Source organism: Kogia breviceps, chromosome 1 (genome assembly GCF_026419965.1).
Source record: "Kogia breviceps isolate mKogBre1 chromosome 1, mKogBre1 haplotype 1, whole genome shotgun sequence".
Lineage (NCBI taxonomy): Eukaryota > Metazoa > Chordata > Mammalia > Artiodactyla > Physeteridae > Kogia > Kogia breviceps.
In genome coordinates, this window is record NC_081310.1 from 71,574,192 (window position 1) to 71,595,186 (window position 20,995).

Genomic DNA, 20,995 nt, shown 5'->3' on the forward strand with positions numbered 1-20,995 from the left:
GGGCTTCCCTGGTGGCACAGTGGTTGAGAGTCTGCCCTGCGGGTTCGTGCCCTGGTCCGGGAGGACCCCACAATGCCGCGGAGTGGCTGGGCCCGTGAGCCATGGCCGCTGAGCCTGCGCGTCCGGAGCCTGTGCTCCGCAATGGGAGAGGCCACAGCAGTGAGAGGCCCGCGTACCGCAAAAAAAAAAAAAGAAAATCTACAAATTTACATGTAACTGCACAGTATCTAGGCTCTAATTCATAGCAAATAGCCAGGTCAAACACGGGTAAATTTTCCTACTGAATTAAATAAGTATAATCCTTGGGGTGGGCTTGTTGAATAATGCTTCATAATTACATTGAAAGGAAATATAGTCCTCTTCTTGCTTTCTGATTATTTCCAAGTGCAGGACATTTTTCCTTAACAGTGAAAGTTTTTTGTTAAAACACTTCACATCAGTCTTGTTCATCAGTGTTTTGGCAACACAATAGTCACTTCTTGAGTCACCTAACAAAGCTTTTCAGAACATAACATTTTATGTCCTCCTATGTTTTCTCCGATAAAGCATTCTGGAATCTCGTGTAGTTTGAAAAGAGAATAAATATATTAAGTAACTATCAACATTGTAGAACAGTGTACAGTTATGTGGATGTTAAAACGTTGAGTAACTACTAAAATAATAACAATAATAGTGCAATGTGTAGCTCCCAAAAATAGAAGAAAGAAGGACCATATAAAAATGGCTTTAAGACTTCAATAGATGGCCAGGAAGTAAAAAGAAAGAAGATGGTAAACATAAAACACGAAATAGTAGAAATGATTCTAAATATATCATTCACAATGAGTATAAGTGGGTTTAACTCACCTGTTAAAAGAGACTACAAAATTGGATAGACAAATAAACCCTTCTTCCATAAACATGTCTAGAATGAAACAAAGCTGAAAGGATGAAAACAAAGGGATTACAAGGAAAATGACAACAACAAAAAACTGACACATCAATGTTAACATTTGACAAAATAAAAATTAAGACAAAAACATTAAGAGAAAAAAAGGTATTTTATCACGATAAAAGGAATGATACAATTGGTACTTTCATAAACTTTAACAAAAAGAGAAGTTGATAAAACTTGAAAATGATAATCATTTTGTAAGATTTTGACACGTTTACTAAAATCTGATACATCCAGCAAAGTAAAATTTAGTAGTAGTACAGACTACTTTGGTAAAATTAATAAGGTTGATCTAATATATAAAGAAACTTGCACCCAAACAAATGGAGAGTATTTTCAATACATTCAGTACACTTTTCTAAAATGACCACACACTAGGTCACAAGAAAATTCAATTTCCAAGATTTAATATCATCTATGTTCACAAAGCATTTAAATTAGTAATCAACAATAAAAAGATGGTTAAAAAATAGCAACAACCTTTAATTGAAAACTTAAAAAAAATGAACAAATAGCTCCTTGGGTAGAGAGAACATTACAATGTCATGGAATATTTAAAACTAAAGACAATGTAAGTACCACATGACAAAACTTGTGGAATAGAGCAAATAGTACCTAGAGAGAAATGCATAGTCTTATGTATAATTATTCTTATAAAAGGAAAATTGAAAGCAAAAAGCTAAACTTTCAAGTCATGTAGGCAGTAAAACAGAAAACAAAGACATAAGAAAGAAAAATCACAAAATAAAAACTGGTTTCCTCAAAAAATAATAAAGTAGACCAGCTTCTGGCAAGACTGATAAGAATGGGACAACAAAAATGAATGATATTCAGGATAAAAAATGGGGCCTACATACAGCTAGAGCATGATTTAAAAAACCCCAAGAGAACAAGATGAACAAGTTTACTCCAAAAACAATAGAAAAACTAGACAATAGTAACACTTCTAGAAAAAAAAACTAAAAGTAATTCAAGAACAAAAAGCCATAAAAATAAGTGACATAAATCTATGTCTCTATCTCTGTAATAAAGAGGCTCCCCCTGCAAACAAACCAAGTCCAGATGGCTTGAAGAAGAGCTTTTACTAAACACTTCCAATTCATTTTACTAAACTACTATAATCTCACAGCCAAATCCAGACAAGAACAGTAACAAGAAAATTATAGACCTATCTCACTCTCTTAGACGTAAAAGGCTAGATAAAGCATTAGCTGGTTACCTCTTCTGTTCAATATTGTATTGGGTGCGGTGGCCTGGGCGATGGAATACCATGCAGCTGTTAAAACCAATCTAAGGAGGTGGAGAAATGAGGAGGCTTAAGGCAAGTGACCAGCGTCCCTAGGTCCTGCTGCATCTTTCTCCATTTCCAGCCCTTCAAACTGCTGTTTATCCTTCAAACACTTTGGCAGCCATCACGTCCTGTCCCACAAATTAATCTTTCATCTTTTGTATTTCCTTCTTACCTCATGGGTATTTCTATAACCAAATGTATCTCAGGGTTTTGCAAGAATTTGGTTGCCTGACCACATAGCTAGCACAGAGCAGGATGGAAAGAAATGTTGAACAGCACTCTTCTCCAAAGGATCTAGAACCCATTCCCACTTCCCGCATTTAACTGATTTGTACAAAAGGGCAGATAATGCTAGCAGTCACCGGGTCTCCCAACAGTCATCGCGTCCCCGCCCCCGAAGCAGCGGCTGTGGCTTAGACGCCGCTGCCCTTCCCGTATTTCTCCATCAGAGAGGATGCCGACGCCCGAGCCCACTTCCCACTTCCTCTTTCCTCTCGCGCTGCGCACATACCCATCCCTCTCAAAAAAATCTTTAACGAGAAGCCTAGAGGCCCGGGTACCTGGCATCCCGCCCCGGACCCGCAAGCCCGCGCGGACCCCCAAGCCCGCGCGGACCCCCGACCTCCGACCCCGCCTGCGCAGACGCACCTCCCGCCGCCCCGCCCACGCCCCCACGTCCCCACGTCCCCACGCCGCGCCCGGCTCCTCGCTGGCGGGGCCAAGCCGGTGCGGGGCGCCGTGGAGCTCGCGCGCCGGGCCGGCCCGGGAGGGCCGTGCCGGAGCGGGGGAGGCGGGAGGGCGTGTCGGGGCCGGGCTCCCGCTGGCGGCTAGGCCGGGGCCGAGCGCGCGGCCGGCCATGGAGGTGGAGGAGGCGTTCCAGGCGGTGGGCGAGATGGGCATCTACCAGATGTACCTGTGCTTCCTGCTAGCGGTGTTGCTGCAGGTGAGTCCCCCGCCGCTCGTATGGCTCCCACGTCCCCGCTTCCTGGCCGCCCGGGGAGAGGCGTACCTCCCTCCCCAGCGCCCGGCCCGGATGCCGAGCCTCTGCAAACCCTCAGGTGTGGCGAGCCTCTCGCGTCTCCACCTTCACCCCGCGCGAGGGCGGCTCTGGGATAGGCGCCGCGAGTTGGCCTGGGCCCCGGAAAGCCAAGGTCGCCGGCCGGCCTGTCAGCCCAAGCCTCGGATCCTCGTCTCTTAGGCGCCATGCTCCTCTCACCTCGCGTGGGGAAGGACTGCGTGGGGGGTACTTAAGCCAGCGAGCTGGTTAGTAAGAGATGAGAAATCCAGTTGTTACCTGGAATACGCTGTGAATAGGAAGGGAATTTTTAACCTGTGGCGCTGTCACTTTGGAATCTGGAACACAGAGAGGGCACCGATCACCCGCTGACAAAAGGGCTGATTTAGAGGGCCTCCTTCAGCTGTGGTGTTTACTTACCATCTTTTCCTGGATTTGAGGGGGCTTCCTATCCAGGGGCTTTCAATGCATAGGGTTTATTTCTTTTTGGTTTAACTTCTGCTGGGTCATTCTGCCCAGAGTCCCCTTGGGTTGAGACTTTTTAAAGTCCATAGTGCCATCTACAACGTGTGGTGTAAAATGGAATCACTTCCTCATTGTACAGAATTCTCAGAGACTGCTTTTTTATTTTTCTCCAGATTTTAAGCATTTTGATTTATTTAAAAAGGGATTGTTCATAGAAAACAATTACTTTGAACAGTATACAGGACTGATGGAGACTGGCTGTGTCACAACATCAGACAGTACAGTCAGTATCTGCTGTATGGCTGGTCTCTGTAGACGCCCTTTGCTGTCCTCACCGAGGGTGCCTTGTGTCTTGAGTTAGTCCACTCCTCTGGCCCTTAGGAATCATACATCTCTCCACTGAATTGGTGTCCATAATCATAGTAATCAGCACCATTTTGGACTGGGACGCTACAGCTGTTATCATAGGAATCATAACTCTGTTCATCATAAGCAGTGCCGTATCCATCATCGTAGTCATAATCTCCATAGTTGTCTTGTGTTGGGGGTGGTGGTGGAGGTCTGTACCCAGTTGGGGGGACTCTTCTTGCTCTGGGAGTGAGAAGTCCTCTTCCCCGACTCACTGGCCCTCGGGTGGAAAGGACTCCCCTGGAAGTCGGTGTCTCTTGCAGTACCCCGACTCCCACTGGCTGGGCTGTGACTTCTCCCCTTCCCCTGGTTATTGCTGGGGTTGGTACCCCTCTTGTACGCAGTGTAACAACTGGTACATCTGCATTTTCTGGACCACCATTCAAATATGTTAATTCCTGGAGCTGTGCTTGCTGATTTCATCATTATAGTCAGGAATGAGGAACTTTTTGATTTCCTCCAGAACATGTCCCATTCGGGCATAGGCTTCTGCTGGGTGGGGCACACACTTCAGTCAGAACATGGAGATCATCACTGAGGTGGAAGTACTTTGCTTCTTCACTTTTCCTCAACTCTTCTTCTTTTGCCTGTCTCTCATGGAGCCTTTTCCAAGGATGGACATTTTTGTCAAGGTTTCTTCTTGTAAACGCTTCGGAGAATTGCCATGTGGCCCCAAAAGTTTTCCCACAAAGTTGAACTTAGGGAATTAAAACTTTCTGTCCCAACTTAAAAATGTAGGTTCCATATGCTCAAGATCACTACAAATACACTTTGCCACGCAAGTTCCTCCTCTTTTGCCAGCTTAAATGGCCCATTTGAAGTCAATTACTTCTTTTATTCTAAAGGCATTTCATTCACAGATCCTTTATTAGTATCTGCCAGTCGGCCATTTTACCTATTCCTTCATTCAACATATATTTAATGAGTGCCTACTATGTGCTTATCAGCGGCTATAATGTCAGATAAAGACCCTTTCCTGTGAAGTTTGCATTCTAGTGGGGGTGGGATGAAGCAGGCAGGCAGTTAAATAATTACAATTAACATGTGATGATTGTTATTCTGAGGGAAGGACAGGGTGGTCATGGGTATAAGCACCAGTCCACCAGTTGCTTAAACCTTGCATAAATCAACTGCTCAACAGGAAGACTGGGAGGGTTAGAGGTGAGGGTTGACTAAGCGATTCTCTTTTTCATTAAAATGTTTGAAAGTTCAGTTGATTTCATAACCAGCCAGAAGAACCATTTAAATGATGCACTGACAGATGAAGTCAGTTCTTTCTCTAGCAAAACAAGTTCTCAGTTCACAAATATGCAATATTCTGAGGTTCCTTTAAGTGTGTTTTAGCTTTACACATACTTTCCTGTGGGGAAAAAGTATTTGTGCTAAATCACAAAAGAGTATTTAATGCAGAGAGAATAGAATTGTGACCATGATGTCTGACGTTCGTTTATAATATTTTCTCTTTGAGAAAATTCTTTTCCTATTCTAACCAAGAATTTCAGGAACATAACTCCCTCTTTGAGTAATCTCACCTACACTCTATCTCCTGTATCATTATGTTCTCACCTGCCTAGCCAGGTATCCACTGACCTTGAATAAGTTTGTCTTGAGGGGAGTGTGGCACTAAAAAGGCCACCATTCTGTGTTCAGGACCTGTTAAATTTCCATCATCTACTTTTTGTTACGGTTGACCCAGTTGGTTAGAGTTTGGTAGCAAAGAGGTCTAAGCCCATGACCATGACTGTTCACTGAACCCTGCCTGATGTGTGGTCATATTCACCATAGAAGAACTAGCTCTTAGAGTGTTGGGGATGAGCGACTGACTTTATCTTGTAGGTGTGGGCTGAGGAGGTGCCCTGTAGCTGTGCGGATCCCAAAAGAGTAGATGCCCAGGTCCAAGCAGAAGTGAATTCTTCACAGCTGTTACCTGTTTGTGAGGACTCAACTACCCCATTGAGATACATAATCCAAATGGTCCTATGGTCACCCAGAGCTCTCCTGGATATGAGAGTGGAGTTCCCCAAAGGCTGCTCTATCAAGTCTGTTGTTGGAGGTGATTTAGACTAGGGGAGCTGGCCTGCAGAGTGTGAGTACTAGAGGGTCCCATTACACAGTTGTAACATGATGCTTTCATTATTCTTCTGGGGGTTGCTTCCTCTAACAGGAAGAAGTAAGCCTTTTTCAGAGTTGGTTGGCTTTAATGGAAGGAGCTTGATGTTTGCTTTTTAAAACCAAAGCACTTGTCTACCAGTGACCAGTGAGTGTACAGACCAATGGTATAGCAGCCCTGCCAGAGAGGGGGAGTCCTGCACATTGTAGATGGGACTGCCAGGGAGAGGGACCACCAGGGAGAGGGGGCTGCCTCAGCAGGAGCCTTATCTGCATCTGTGGTTTGGTGATGACCAACTCCAGCTGAGAAACACAAAACTAGAGGGACAGAGATGGAAACCTTACAGATTCTTTTGTTTTCTTCGAAGACTTCTAGGATCATTATTATTTTTTAAATGACATTAACTCCCTTTACTTCAAACACATCCAAGTTCAAACTAAGGACAAAACTGCATTACAAGCCAACTTGAAAGATCTTTAGGTTAACTGTTTTCTTGGATTATAGATATCATCAGGTAGCTCCTCAAACGTCTCAATATTGTTTCCTTTGCCTAGGAGACCTACCTTCACTTGCCTTGCAAACACAATCTTTGGAATCTCCATAGTGGTCAACTTTCAGATACGTACAGAATAAATGCAGATTTTGTAGATTTCTCATCAGCATGATAAGATGCAAGTGGCCTGATAATAGTGATACTTGGTTTTACAGTACCTAAGCAGAAAGCTAGAGGAGAAAAATTGCCTTTTGTAAAACTGGTTGTCCTATGAACAAACAATAAGATTTATAATTTTGCAGTTAGAAAAATTCTTACCCACTCAAATATACATGTCCTCCTTTGGGTAAGAGTTATTTGTGGTATTTAAATATGAATAATTCTATTTACTTTATTACCATTTCTATTTTCCAATCGTGATTCAAAGTTGATTATCACTATATAATCACTATAGCCATTATCACTATTTTTTGTTTGTGTTTGTGTGTGCTTATTTGCCAGACTGTTTGGAGGAAGGTTTGAATACCATTCTTTGTTTCTTGATCCATTTAGACATAAAGTGGAAATGGACCCTACTTCCTTGTTCTAAGTCAGAGACTCCGGCTCCTTCGTTTTCCTCAGGGTCATGAATCATATGCTGTGGTATAATTTGCACAGAATTTAAAACATTCATTAACCAACAGGAACATGTAACCTGTAATAAACATTCGTTTCACCAGCAGAATTATGATGCTGCTATGAACCTCAGCTTGAGATGCAGTACTCTGGTGTTTTGGAATGCATTATTTTTATGTAAACTCTTTTTTAAAAAAAAAAAAAGATTTTATTTATTTATTTATTGGCTGTGTTGAGTCTTCCGTTGCTGTGCGCAAGCTTTCTCCAGTTGCAGTGAGCGGGGGCTACTCTTCATTGCAGCGTGAGGGCTTCCCACTGCGGTGGCTTCTCTTGTTGTGGAGCACATGCTCTAGGCGCGCAGGCTTCAGTAGTTGTGGCTCGCGGGCTCTAGAGCTCAGGCTCAGTAGCTGTGGCTCACAGGCTTAGTTGCTCCTCAGCATGTGCGATCTTACCGGACCAGGGCTCGAACCCATGTCCCCTGCATTGGCAGGCAGATTGCTAACCAGTGAGCCACCAGGGAAGCCCCAGAAAATTGTATTTTTATAGTTCCATCTGGCTGGTTATATTTGTATTGATATACAATTTTATTTCTCTGTAAATTTACTTAAGTTAAAATATTTGAGTCAATTTAAAAGCAGACCATTAAGTAAATAATAGAAAACAAATGGGCACATAACACTCTTGCAGGGGGTACTCACATGCCTGAAGTTTGGGAAAAGCTGAGCCTGTCCAGTAATACTTATTCAAAGAACACTAAAAATAGGTTCTTTACTCTCATGACTCTGATCAGACTCTTTCTTTGGCCTAAGAATTCCTTCCCTGATTTTTTGTTTTGACTAAACCCCTAGCAGTCTTTCACTGTCTAGCTCAGGTTTCACATTTGCAACCTTTTCCTTATTCCCCGAGTTCACATCTGCTTTCTTTGTTCTCTCATTAACTTCACTTCTACTCTGGCTAATAGAGCATTTGTCCAAATCTGCCTTGTATTTATAGCTCTGGACATATTGTTGTCCTCACTTGAATGTATGTGCCTAAGAAGGAAACAACTGTTTCTTATCCATCATTGTTATCACCTGAGGCTCAGAATACACTGTGTAGCAAAGTGTTGGTACTCACTAAAATTTTTTAAAAATTAAACTGAAATAACAGAATGAAGGTGGTCTGGTGGTGGCATTCCCATTTTAATGGGGAGGTTGAGAGAGAAACTGATGCAGGTCAAATAATGTGTCCAAGGTCTTAATTAGTGGTTAGAACCAAGATTAGGTCCCGTAATTACTGGTTTTTAATCCATCACCATTTTCTTTGCCACACCATTATGCAAGGAATTAGTTAACCAAATATATTACAGCCTGTTATGTACACAGTAGTGTGTTGGGTTTCTTGAAAGGATATAGAAGTAGAAATTAGGGTTTTCTTTACTTCGGGAGATGGCAAATCATTAGAAGAGAAAAATTTATACCTATACTGTTAAATAATGGTACAAAGTAATATTTCCCCAGTAAATAATACAGCCACTGAATGCTTTAGACATTAAGAAGGAGACATCAGCATGGTCCAGAGTGGTGTGTTGAAACTTCAGAAAGAGGGTTGAGCTTGAGCTGAACTTTGAAGGTTGGGTTAAGAGACAGGTGGGTAGGCCGTTTCAGGTGGAAAAACATAACATTAGAGAAAGTATAGAAGAGGGAATAACCTAGACCCTTGTTACACAAGTGTGGCCCAGACCATCAGCCTTGACCTCACCAGAGCTTGTTAGAAAAGCAGGATCTCAGGTCTCATCCCGGCCTGCAGAGTCACACTCTGCACATTAAAGTTGGGAGGCGCTGACAGATGCTATTTGGTTGGTGCTGTGCGATTTACTGTGTGATGTTGGCTAAAGAAATATCCCTTTGACCTTCAGATTTGGTTAGTTAGATATGAATGAACTAGATAAAGATGTACTGCCAGTGTCCAGCCTTACTGGAAGAAAACATGAAGTTTAGAAAGGTTTTGATTTGCTGTAAGTTTACTAGAGCTGAGATTCAGACTCAGGTTTACACATCCCATATGCTTTTCACAGCACACAATGAAAAGTCCTGTTTGGGGAACTGAACAGGCTAGTACAGAAAGCCTGGATGCAGATAAGGTAGCCATCGGGTCATGTGGTGGATATCTGGATGCTAGGACAGCTATCATTTATCCATTAGTATGTTTTGACCAGAGGAGTTTCACGAAGAATATCTCAGGGAGACTGATCTGGTGGCATCATGTGGATAAATTAGAGTCAGGGAAGAAATGGGACTTAGAGACATCTGTTATTCAGGGCGTAATTAAATTTTTTAAATACAAGAAATAGTATCAGTAAGTCACTCCACAGATATTTGTTGAATACCCACGTTGTGCTGGGCCCTGGGCATTTGGTGCTGCCTTTGTGATGTGGTGATACTCGTGTAATGCTTTTGATTGAGTCAATTAGATAACTGAGTTCTAAGTGCATAAAATACTAACAGTGATGACAATAAAATCATCTTTGATCCCTCCCCCCAACTTTTTCTCTGAAAAAAGCTCTGGCCCCAAAGTTAGGTGGCTCCCAGTCTCATCCTGGCTTTGCTATTAGTGTTTTACGTACCCTTGAACGATTCACTTAATCACTCTGTGGCTCATCTTTCCCACTTACAACATAAACATCATATTTACCATGACTTCACAGCACAAGATATTGTGATGAGATAATTTATGGGAGACATTTTTGGTTTCCTGAGTATTATAAAGGCTTATAATGCTGTTAGTATAAAATTACTTTTAAAGCATTCACTTTTGAAACTTTAAAAATTTCAAACCCCCCATCCCCAGTGCATCTTAGTCACTTTTCTAATTATAATTACACTGAAGGGGAAAAAACAGTCCCGCCATCTGTGGCACTCGTTCTCCTTCCCTGGAGGTAGCACTAGAGAAGATAATGATCTATTTGAGATGTTGTTGGTCCCACTCCGAAGGGGAATGGATGGTGGTTTTCTCATTGTGGCTTTAAGACCCATCTGCTGATGGGTGCAGTTCTCTAGACAAGGCTACGTAGTGAATGTGTGCACAGAGTCACAGCAGAGGGAAGAGTGGGAGAGTGTACTCTGGGGGAAGAAGCAAGATGAGAGAAGCAAGATTGTCGCAGATGAAGAAGGCAAACCGAGGAAAACCGCCCCATATGCCTTGTATAGGTGGTGCATCCCCTTGACTAGCTAAAGGCTAAACCATCTTTGACTTCATAGGACCATGTGACCCATGTATGTGGCTCTGGTGTAAAGTACCTAACAGTAATCTGTATGCAGAGTTTAAGCATCTCCTCTTTTACCTAATCCTCATGATGTCCCTTTCACCTTTCATAGTTAGCATGTATCATAGATGCCTGCCTACTCTCTCTTTTACCTTTAGCAAAACCAGGCATGGCCATTTGTGTCAAAGACAGAAAGGCTGACACCATGTTATGGAGGCTGGCACTGCAAGGAAGAGCTGCATGTTTCTGACCCCTCTGGTGACACAAAGCCATGGCCCTGTGTATTCTGTGAGGTCCCTGTGTGTGTGTGCATGAGTGTGTGTATGTGTGTGTGTGTGCGCTCACATGGGGTGGGTAATGGAAACATTGTGAGGGGTAGGAAGAGAGCAGAGAAAGTGAGAAAGGAGGAAAGTGCTTATTCAACCTACTGATTGCTAAGGATAATACTGATTAATACAGATAATACTGATTAGCTAGGTTTCTCTGCTCCCTGCGTTATAAATAAGGGTGTATATCAGCATCACCCTTTGTTTTTTAACTTTTTTTCTGCACATTGTGGTTTCTTCCAAGAATGGTAGCCTCCACAATGAAATACACCTCAGATGTCCCCTTTGGAGCATTTCCTGTTTTACACAGAACATTGCTTATCCTAGAGTAATACAGATAAAAATAAGATGCATTAATATATTTTCACCAAGCACTTGGAATGGTACCTGGCATATAGGTAGCATTAGAGAAGTGTTTGCTGTTATTATTAGTATTCTGTTATGGTCATCCATGGACTTGTTGAATGTGTGATATCGTCTATCTAGGCCCTGAGTTAGTTGCTTTGGGAGCCTAAAGGTGCATCAGACACAGATCCTGCCCTCAGAGAGAGTATATTTCAGTAGAAAAAATAAGACAAGCAGATACATATAGTGCCGTGAAGAAAATGATATGGGTTCTAAGCAAGGTCTAAATGGAACTTTTGGAGGTGCGCAGAAGCAGGACAGGGCTTCTGGAGGGCTGGAGGGGAGGCAGGGTGGCAGGAGGGGCACCTCAGTTACATCTTGGAGGATGGGAAAGGTTCAGGCATTCACAGCAGGAGAGAGTGCTTTCTAGGTGAAGTTAATGGTACGAACAAAAGCAGAAAAGAGCACGCTTAGAGAAAAAAATATAACTAGTTAGCTTTGCCAGATCGAAGGCTGTGCGTTTACTGGAACATGTGTTTTGCATCATCTCCTGAGTTCCCTTTTCCCCATTTTTTTTTTTCATTTCTTTACCCATGAATTAAATTTCAGCAGATTGTAATCAGGAAGGGCAGTTACTAAAATGGGTACAAGTGGCTTTGTAATTATAGCTAAATGTGTAATCTACCTGTTCTTGTAATTATTAAGGCTTTCATTTTTGTAAGCTGATTGCCTCCTGTCCTGAAAACTTCCTTCATAGTATGCAAATAGGTGCCAGGAAGCAATATAAACCGAGAAACATGTTTTCCTTTGCGTTTTACAGTAAATCACACACTTAAACTGACGTGTGGCAGCTTTGTGCATCTCCAGAGGCCCACAGTGACTCACAATAGATTGGGGCCTCCTGACAGCCTTGCAGCCTTGGCAGAGAGGGGAAAAATCACATCTTGGGTTTTACAGTAGCTCTCTGTTATGACACATACCATGTCATGACTTCTTTTCTCTTTCCTTGTCAGTAATTCCATCATCTACTTGTGATAAATTACTCTGCTTTTGGCGCTTTAGCTTATCCCCTCAACAGCTGAATATGCCCCTCCAGAAGGGTGTGGAAGGAGCTGGGAGTTCCCTGACAGTGGAGATAATGCTGTGGGCAGGTCTCTCCATCCTTTCATGCCACAGTCAACTCATCCATCCAGTGGGGGTGTTACTGTATGCTGTACTGAAATCACATGCTTTGCGTTTTTTAAACACTTACTCTGTTTAAAGCTATTTTAAGACATTAAGGTCTAAGTTAATAGTGATAATTATTTTTAATTAAAAAATTTTTTTTTAAATAGCGATTGCTTCAAATAAGATTGTCTCACTATGGAACAGACTATTTCTGTGTCTTCCTAATAAATTTTAAGCTTGAAACAATCATCCAAGGAGAGTTATATAAATGGATCTATAACATTAAAACGCTGCACAGGGCTCAACAGCTTATAAACCCAATTGTGAATCGCCAGAAAGCCCAAAACAGCCAGTGACAAATGTTGTATGTGCTCAATAAATATTCCTTGAATGAATGAATGAAATAATTTTTTCTTTAGGGGGAAACTATGTTTAGACTAAACAATGATTAACTACAGCTAAAGGTTATAAAGTGGGTACCTGTTCCTGGGATTTTGAATTTTTTACATCTTATAAGTTGTATACTATACTTTAGTACCTACACAAGTGCATATAATGCTTCCCTGATTTAATAGAGCATCTGTCCTCCCCGTGTGTGTGTCTGTGTGTGTGTGTATACAAACACATACTATTTTTGGAAGCATTTAACTGTGTCACATGTTTTCGTGTTTAGATTGTGAATTCAAGACCAAGGTACTCCTGGGCCCTGGTGACTGCTTATCTGAACAGAGGTGTAGTGGTCAGGAGAAAAGAGCTGGAATGTTAGTCTTCCAAATCAGAGCCAGTAATATCACCCCTCCCCCACTCCCTGCCACTGCGGAACCATTAATGTGCCGTGTTCTCAGCATCAGATGTATCTCAAATGTAGAAGAAAACCCTCAGAGGAAGTAGAAGGTGCTTTACAGATGAGATTGCTGATGGCTCCGTTAGTAGTAGATCAGGAAGCTTCCTTCTGTTTTCTCCTTTGTTTCTGAAGCGTCTCATTTCTGTAGCTCCTACAGACATAAAAGCGAGACCTGCTCTTTCAAGGTTTGTGAGCTTACTAATTGTGTTTCCTCTTTTCAGCTCTACGTGGCCACGGAGGCCATCCTCATTGCGCTGGTCGGGGCCACACCATCGTACCACTGGGACCTGGCGGAGCTCCTGCCAAACCAGAGCCACAGCAACCGGTCGGCTGGTGAGGACCAGGCACTTGGGGCCTGGCTCCTGACGGCCAACGGCAGTGAGATGCACAAGCACGTGCACTTCAGCAGCAGTTTCACCTCCATCGCCTCTGAGGTAATGGCAGGAGCAGGGGACAGACCCTTCTGACCACTGAATGGTCCCCTTGGAGCCATTGTTTGGTCTTGTTGATTTAAATTTCAGCTCACCTTCCAATCACTTTCTAGTAAATTTTAGAGTTAAAGGAAAATATCCTATGGAAATACATTGTTCTTCCTTCTTACTGCAAATGGGAGAAGCATGAGTCCTACCAAACTGGTTATAGATGAAGTAAGACATAAACTCCAGAAGAGCCCCATTTTGATTAGAGTATCCTTTTAAAAATTGAATTAAGGGCTTCCTTGGTGGCGCAGTGGTTGAGAGTCTGCCTGCTGATGCAGGGGACGCGGGTTCATGCCCTGGTCCGGGAGGATCCCACATGCTGTGGAGCGGCTGGGCCCGTGAGCCATGGCCACTGAGCCTGCGCGTCCAGAGCCTGTGCTCTGCAACAGGAGAGGCCACAACAGTGAGAGACCTGCAAACTGCAAAAAAAAAAAAAAAAAAAAAAAGTGAATTAAAACTTTCATGTCTTTTTCTTTTTCTCTTTTTTAAAAATTAATTTATTTATTCATTGATTTTTGGCTGTGTTGGGTTTTCGTTGCTGCATGTGGGCTTTTTCTAGTTGCCGCAAGCGGGGGCTACTCTTCATTGTGGTGGCTTCTTTTGCTGTGGATCACGGGTTCTAGGTGTGTGGGCTTCAGTAGTTGTGGCATGCAGGCTCAGTAGTTGTGGCTCGCAGGCTCTAGAATGCAGGCTCAGTAGTTGTGGTGCATGGGCTTAGTTGCTCCGTGGTGTGTGGGATCTTCCCACACCAGGGCTTGAATCCGTGTCCCCTGCATTAGGAGGCGGATCCTTAACCACTGGCTACCAGGGAAGTCCCCATGTCTTTTTCTTATATCCTCAAAAATTAACAAAGTAAAGAGAGGGAAATGTAATGGCTCATCTATAATATCCACAGTTGATGTTTAAGTCCAGTCCTGTGTGTAGACTGCATGGGGCACCTTGACTGTACAACATAAAATACAAATGGTACTGTCCAGTGTGGGCAGAAAGCCTTACCTTCAAGGGAACTTTCCTGGCCAAGAAGGTTCTGGTAAGGAGAGCACCATCTGGGCCAGTGTGAGGTATATAAGCTGAGGATAGATAGTCTGGTGAAGAGAAACCCTGGAATAAGAGGTGCAGGGCCCAGGCACAGCTGGAAAGCACGGGTCCTGGTTGTTAAAGTGTTGAAATACTGTGTGTCCTTTGCCTGCACCTCACAAGCTATCCATTTGCACACTGACACCCTAGCCCAGTGGCATTTCCATGACAACGATCCAGTCCTGTCATCCCTCACCCAAAAACCTCCAGTGGTTCTCCCGCCACACCCAGAAAACAGTGAAACTCTACATGTTACATTCAAAGCCCTTCACCCTCCCCAGCTTTGTCCTGGGTGTACTTTCCAGCCCCATTCTACACTTCTCTCTGCCTCCCCTGCTTCCCACATGTGCCCTGAGCCCTCAGCCCATACCTGTTACCTGCGTCAGAATGGCCCCAAACACTCACCCTCGCCTCTGCCTGGTGAAATCCTAACCTACCCTCTACTGCTCACTTGACCATTACCTTCCCTAAGAAGTCTTTCCCGACCCACTCCCCAGAAGAAGTAAATACACTTTTGTTTCTGCTCCAGCAACAGTTTGTTTGCACTTATGTGACACACTGTAGTTTGTGGTTCAGCTCTATTTTTTTAAGTCCTTTGAGGTCAGGAACCATATTTTGGTCGTCTCTGATTTTCCATGGCTTTCTGGCCACCACCACAATAACTACCATCACAAGTATCACCACTACTCAGCTATAAAAATAATAAATAGCACTGTGGAATGATGACTATATGCCAGACATTGTAATATTTTACAGCCCTTATTTCATTTAACCCTCAAAATAATTTTATGAGGTAAGCATTATTTTCTGCATTTTATAGATGAAGAAATTGAGATTTCTTGAGTTCAGCTAATAAGGGCAGAGCTAGGATTTGAACCCAAATTTGTCTTAACTCAGAAGCCTATGCTCTTATTATTGTACTTTTTAGGGACCTATCCCATCTAAATTGGTATGCACGTCTCTTAGTTCTTTTTTTTTTTTTTTTTCGTTATGCGGGCCTCTCACTGTTGTGGCCTCTCCCGTTGCGGAGCACAGGCTCCGGACGCACAGGCTCAGCGGCCATGGCTCACGGGCTTAGTTGCTCCGCGGCATGTGGGATCTTCCCGGACCAGGGCACGAACCCGTGTCTCCTGCATCGGCAGGCGGATTCTCAACCACTGCGCCACCAGGGAAGCCCTCTTAGTTCTTTTTGATAGGTTAACAAAAGCCAAAGAACTTTAAAAGTTATTTTATTTGGAAATAATTTCAAACTGGCAGAAATTTCAAGAATAGTTCAAAGAATACCCTTATATCCTTTAGTTTCATCTGTTGTTAGTATTTTACCTCACTGGTGTTACTGTCCCTCTCAGTTTTTTTAAAGCCATTTGAAAGTTGCACATGCTGCTGTTCTTTTATACCCAAATAAATACTTCAGTGTGTATTTTCTAAAAATAAGAACATTCTCTTACATAACCACAGTACAATTATCAACTTCAAGAAATTTAACATCGATGCCGCAGTTTTATCAAATCTACTATCCACACCCAGTTTTGTCACTTGACCCAGTAATGTCCTTGATAGTGGTGGTTTTCCCCTCTTGCATTGAATTCAGTTTAGGATCACACGTTTCATATAGTTGTCATGGCTTTTTAGTATCTTTTCACCTTCAGCCTTTCTGTTTCTTTTATGATATTATACTTTTGAAGAATGCATAATCTCTCCCTTTTTAAAAATAACAATGTTCTCCATTTTGGATCTGTCTGATGATTCCTCATTCAGGTTATACATCCATAGTCAGACTAGTACATAAGTAATGTTGTGTCCTTGGAGGATCACACGGGAGACACACAATATTCATCTGCCCTTTTTGGGTGATGTTAATTTGACCATCCAGGTATTGCCTGATTTCTCTCCTGTACAGTTTTTTTTTCATTTCAAGAAATAAGTAATCTATGTGGAGTCGAGTCACTTTAAGATTATGCTAAATTACTATTCCTTATCAGAAACCCCTCCCTCCAATTTAGCATCCTTTGATGATTTTTTCATAAACCAAGCTAGACTATGATGGTTACAAGATGATGAATTCTTAATTCTACTGCTTCCTCTACATTTGCCAGTTGGGCTTTTTTCTTAAATTTAGGTATAATTGACATATAACATTATAGTAGTTTCAGTTGTACAACATAATGATTTGCTATTTCTATCACTGTGAAAAAATCACCATAACAAGTCTAGTTAACATTCCTTACCATACATGGTTACAAAATTTATTTTTCCTTCTGATGAGAACTTTTAAAATCTCTTCTCTTTGGAACTTTCAGATGTGCAATACAGTATTAACTGTGGTCACCCTGCTGTACATAACATCCCTGTGACTTATTTATTTTATAACTGGAAGTTTGTACCTTTTGAACCCCCTTCACTCATTTCAGCTACCTCTTGCCTCTGGCAACTACAGTCTGTTCTCTATATGTCAGAGCTTGGGTTCATTTTTTGTTTTTTGTCTTTTTAGATTTTGCTGTAAGCAACAGCCCTTTCTTCTTCCTTGTCCATCTGTCTGCCTGTCTGTCTCTATCTCTTCCTCTTCATCTCCCTCTTCTTCTCTCTCTCTATTTCTTTATCTCTCTGTCTTTAGTATGTACTAGTGGATTCCTAGTCTTTTCAATTATTTATAATTTATTACAGCTTTTAATTATTTTGGTGCTCAAATTATCCCCAGTTTACCAGTGGGAACATCTTCAAGCTGGCTCTTGTCTCCTTTTTTTTAATTAAAGTTTTTATTTTGAGATAATTGTAGATTTACATGCAGTTACAAGAAATAATACAGATAAATTCTGTGAAGCTTTGCCCAGTTTTTCCCAATAGTAGCAACTTGTAAAATCATAATATACTATCACAGCCAGGATAACGACATTGATACAGCTAAGACACAGAACATTTCCATCACCACAAGGATCTGTTACCATATATATTTATATATAGCCACACCCACTTTCCTCCCTCCCCAGTGCTGTCTAATTTCCCTGGTAACCACTAATCTTTTCTCCTATACTTTAATTTCATCATTTCAAGAATATTATAAAAATGGAATCATACATGTAGCCTTTTGGGATCAGTGCTTTTTTTTTCACTCAGCATAAATCTCTACAGACTCATCTAGGTTTAATTATATTACTTTAGTTATACAATAAGTCTTATGTGTAGGTACATTGGTTCCTCTTACTTTATTCCTTTTCAAGATTGTTTTAGTTCCTTTGGCTTTTCATATAGAATTGGTGTTAGTCCTTTAAACATTTGGGAGAATTCTCCAATAAAATCATCTGGGTCTTTAGGTTTCTTTTATGGGAGTTTTAAAATTATGAATTCAATTTCCTCAAAATCTATAAGACTATTTAAATGACCTCTATTGTGTTGTGAGTTGGGGCAGTTTGTGATTTTCAGAGAATTGGTCCATTTCATCTAAGTTCTCAAATCTATGTGTGTAGTGTTGTTCATTGTATTACTTTATTATCCTTTTGACGTCTGCAGAGTCTGAAATGATATCCCCTTTTATTACCTGATATTGGTGATGTGTGTCCTTTCGTATTTAGTTACTCATCTGTCCTGATAGAGTTTTGTCAATTTTACGGATCTTTTTAAAGAGCCAACATTCTGTTTCATTGAACGATCAAGCATAATTTAGAAAACTCAAGAGGAGAAGGAAAGTCTGTTGTATTTACCCCAATTATTTCTTACATTGTTCTTTCTTCCTTCCTGATATTCCAAAGTCCCTTCTTTTATGTTTTCTTTCTTTTTAGAGAACTTTCAATTACCGTTGTTTTAGGGTAGTTCTGATGGCGACAAATTCTTTTAGTTTACCTTTATCTGAGAATATCTTGGTTTCCCCTTCATCTCTTGTTTTCACTAGTTATAAAATTCTTGGTTGACAATTCTTTTCCTTCAGCATTTAAAAACTCCTGTGCTACTTCCTTCTGGTCTTTATAAAGGTTTGTGACGAAAAATACGGTGTTATTTGAAATTTTTTTTTCCATTATAGGGAACGTGTCATTTCTCTCTTGCTACTTTTAAGGTATTTTTTAGTCTTTAGTTTTTAAAAGTTAGATTGTGATGTTTCTTGGCATGGATTTCTTCAGGTTTATCTTATTTGGGGTTTTCTGAGCTTCTTGGATCTTCAGGTTTATCTCTCTTAAATTGGGAGATTTTCAGCTGTTATTTGTTCGTGTACTTTTTTTTTTTTTTTAGTACTTCCCTCTAGAACTCCAGTGACAAAAATGTTAATTCTTTTGTTCTAGCCCCACAGATCCCTGAAGGTTTGTTCTTTTTTTTTTTTTTTTAAGTCTATTTTATCTTTGTTTTCAGATTGGGTATTTCCTGTTGTTATATTTTCAAGTTTACTGATTCTTTCCTCTATTCTGCTGTTGAATCCATTCATTGTATCTTTTAGTTTAAAATTTTCTATTTTTTTTTTTTATATATCCTCTTTCTTTGCTGAGACTCTGTCTTCATTGAGTCTTTTTATTTTGTCATCTATTTCAAGCAGTTTACAAGTGCTTATGATGGCAGCTCTAAAATCTTTGTCAGTTATTTCTATCATCTCAGTGGTTGTCTTTTTTCATTCTACTTTGAGATTCTTCTGATTCTTGGTATGACAGATTATTTTTGTTTGAAACCTGAAGTTTGGGGGATTATGCTAAGAGGTACTGTGTCTTATTTAAGCCTTCTGTTTTAGCTGGCTTTCTATGACACTGCTCTGGCACAGGAAGAAGGGAAGGGTGTTTCACTACTACCAGGCAGTGAAATCCAGTCTCCCCATGTGGTCTCCACTGACATTTGTGGTGGTGGCGGTGGTGGTACTGGGGCAGGAGGGAGGGGAGCTTTGGAAGGAGTGAAAGTGCTGGCTCCTACTTGTCTTTTGTGACACCACCTGGGTGGGGTGGGGTAGAGCGACTTATTACTGCCTGACCAGGTGGAAGCCTCGGTTCCCCACTTAGACTTTGCTGGTGTAGATGGGGTTGGAGCCCCAGTTGGTAGGTTTATTCATTTATTTTTTTGTGGTGGTAATTGGCCAGAATAAAGCAGTGATTGCCCAAAAGTCTTTTGTCTTTCTGGGCTGCCCCTCTCCTGGGCCTTTTGATAGAGAGCAGACCTCCCTGGGACTTCTTTTGTGGCTCCTCTTAGCATTTCTGAGTTGCTGGCTTCTCCAGTACCCAGTCTGGGTGTGTGAGGTAAAGGGAAGCCCAGGGAACTCACCACTGCACCATTCCTTGAGTGTCAAGGTCCTTAGCTGGTCTTCTCTCCACCTTTCAGAGTTGTCTTAATGTTTATTTCATGTATAATGTCCAGGATTTTTAGTAGTACATAGTAGGGGAAACAAGGAAAAGTACATGCGAAAGAGTTCCTGGACCCAATTCCAACAAGCAATTCTCGGATGCCAGCAGTATGTGCGAGAATTCAGCTCAATTCTGATACTATCTACCCAGAGATAGAATGGAGTTCCACAGGTAAAGGGCTCAGTTCCACAAGACTGCCCTCTACTTCAGATGCCAGTCGCAAACACAGGTTGTTACCGGTGCTTCTGACCATCTGACTATAAATCAGAAGTTCCCATGACCTCCTCTTCAGGCTCAATTAATTTGCTAGAATGGATCACAGAACTCAGGAAAAAACCGTTTACTTACCAGATTACTGGTTTATTACGAAAGGATATTAAAGGATATGCAACAACAGCCAGATGAAGAGCTACATAGGACAGAGCATGGGGAAACAGTGTGGAGCTTCCATGCTTTCTGAGCGCCACTGTCCCCAATCTCCACATGTTCACCAGCCCAGAAGCTCTCCGAACCCCCTCCATTTGGGTTTTTATGGAGGCTTCATTACATAGGCATGGTTGATTAAATCATTGGCCGTTGGTGATTGATTTAAACTCCAGCCCCTCTCCTCTCCCTAGAGTTTGGGGGGAGGGATGGGGGTTGAGAGTAAAAGATCTAACCCTCTAATCACATGGTTGGTTCCCCTTGGCAACCAGCCTCCACCCTTGGGTGGGACCCAAAGTCACATTCCCTGAAGCATTTTTCAGGAACTAAGGACAAGAGACAATTATCCCATTGCTCTTAACCTAAGCTCAGGAATTCCAAGGGTTTTGGGAGCTGTGAGCCAGGAACTATGAATGAAGACCAAATATATATGACAAATATATCTGCATT

General features: G+C 41.8%; 1 protein-coding gene, 1 long non-coding RNA gene and 1 pseudogene across 5 annotated transcripts in view; 1 reads left to right on the forward strand and 2 right to left on the reverse strand.

Moving 5' to 3' along the window:
- LOC131753359 (uncharacterized) overlaps positions 1-2,869 on the reverse strand; it is a 36,398-nt gene extending 33,529 nt beyond the window's left edge. Inside the window, exons 1-2 of the long non-coding RNA XR_010840642.1 lie at positions 2,786-2,869; positions 2,154-2,224 (exon numbers count right to left, since the gene is read on the reverse strand). This is a non-coding gene — a long non-coding RNA (uncharacterized lncRNA). The remainder of the gene's footprint in view (positions 1-2,153; positions 2,225-2,785) is intronic.
- Positions 2,870-3,011: 142 nt separating this feature from the next.
- SLC22A15 (solute carrier family 22 member 15) overlaps positions 3,012-20,995 on the forward strand; it is an 86,178-nt gene continuing 68,194 nt past the window's right edge. For all 4 annotated transcript variants that reach the window (XR_010840641.1, XM_059058472.2, XM_067033862.1 and 1 more), the window contains exons 1-2: positions 3,012-3,168; positions 13,479-13,691. Coding sequence is in view for 3 of the 4 variants with exons in the window: in XM_059058472.2 (XP_058914455.1) it covers positions 3,082-3,168; positions 13,479-13,691 (300 nt within the window). In the remaining variant the exon portion in view is untranslated. The remainder of the gene's footprint in view (positions 3,169-13,478; positions 13,692-20,995) is intronic.
- On the reverse strand, positions 3,990-4,816 carry LOC131765073 (KH domain-containing, RNA-binding, signal transduction-associated protein 3 pseudogene; annotated as a pseudogene).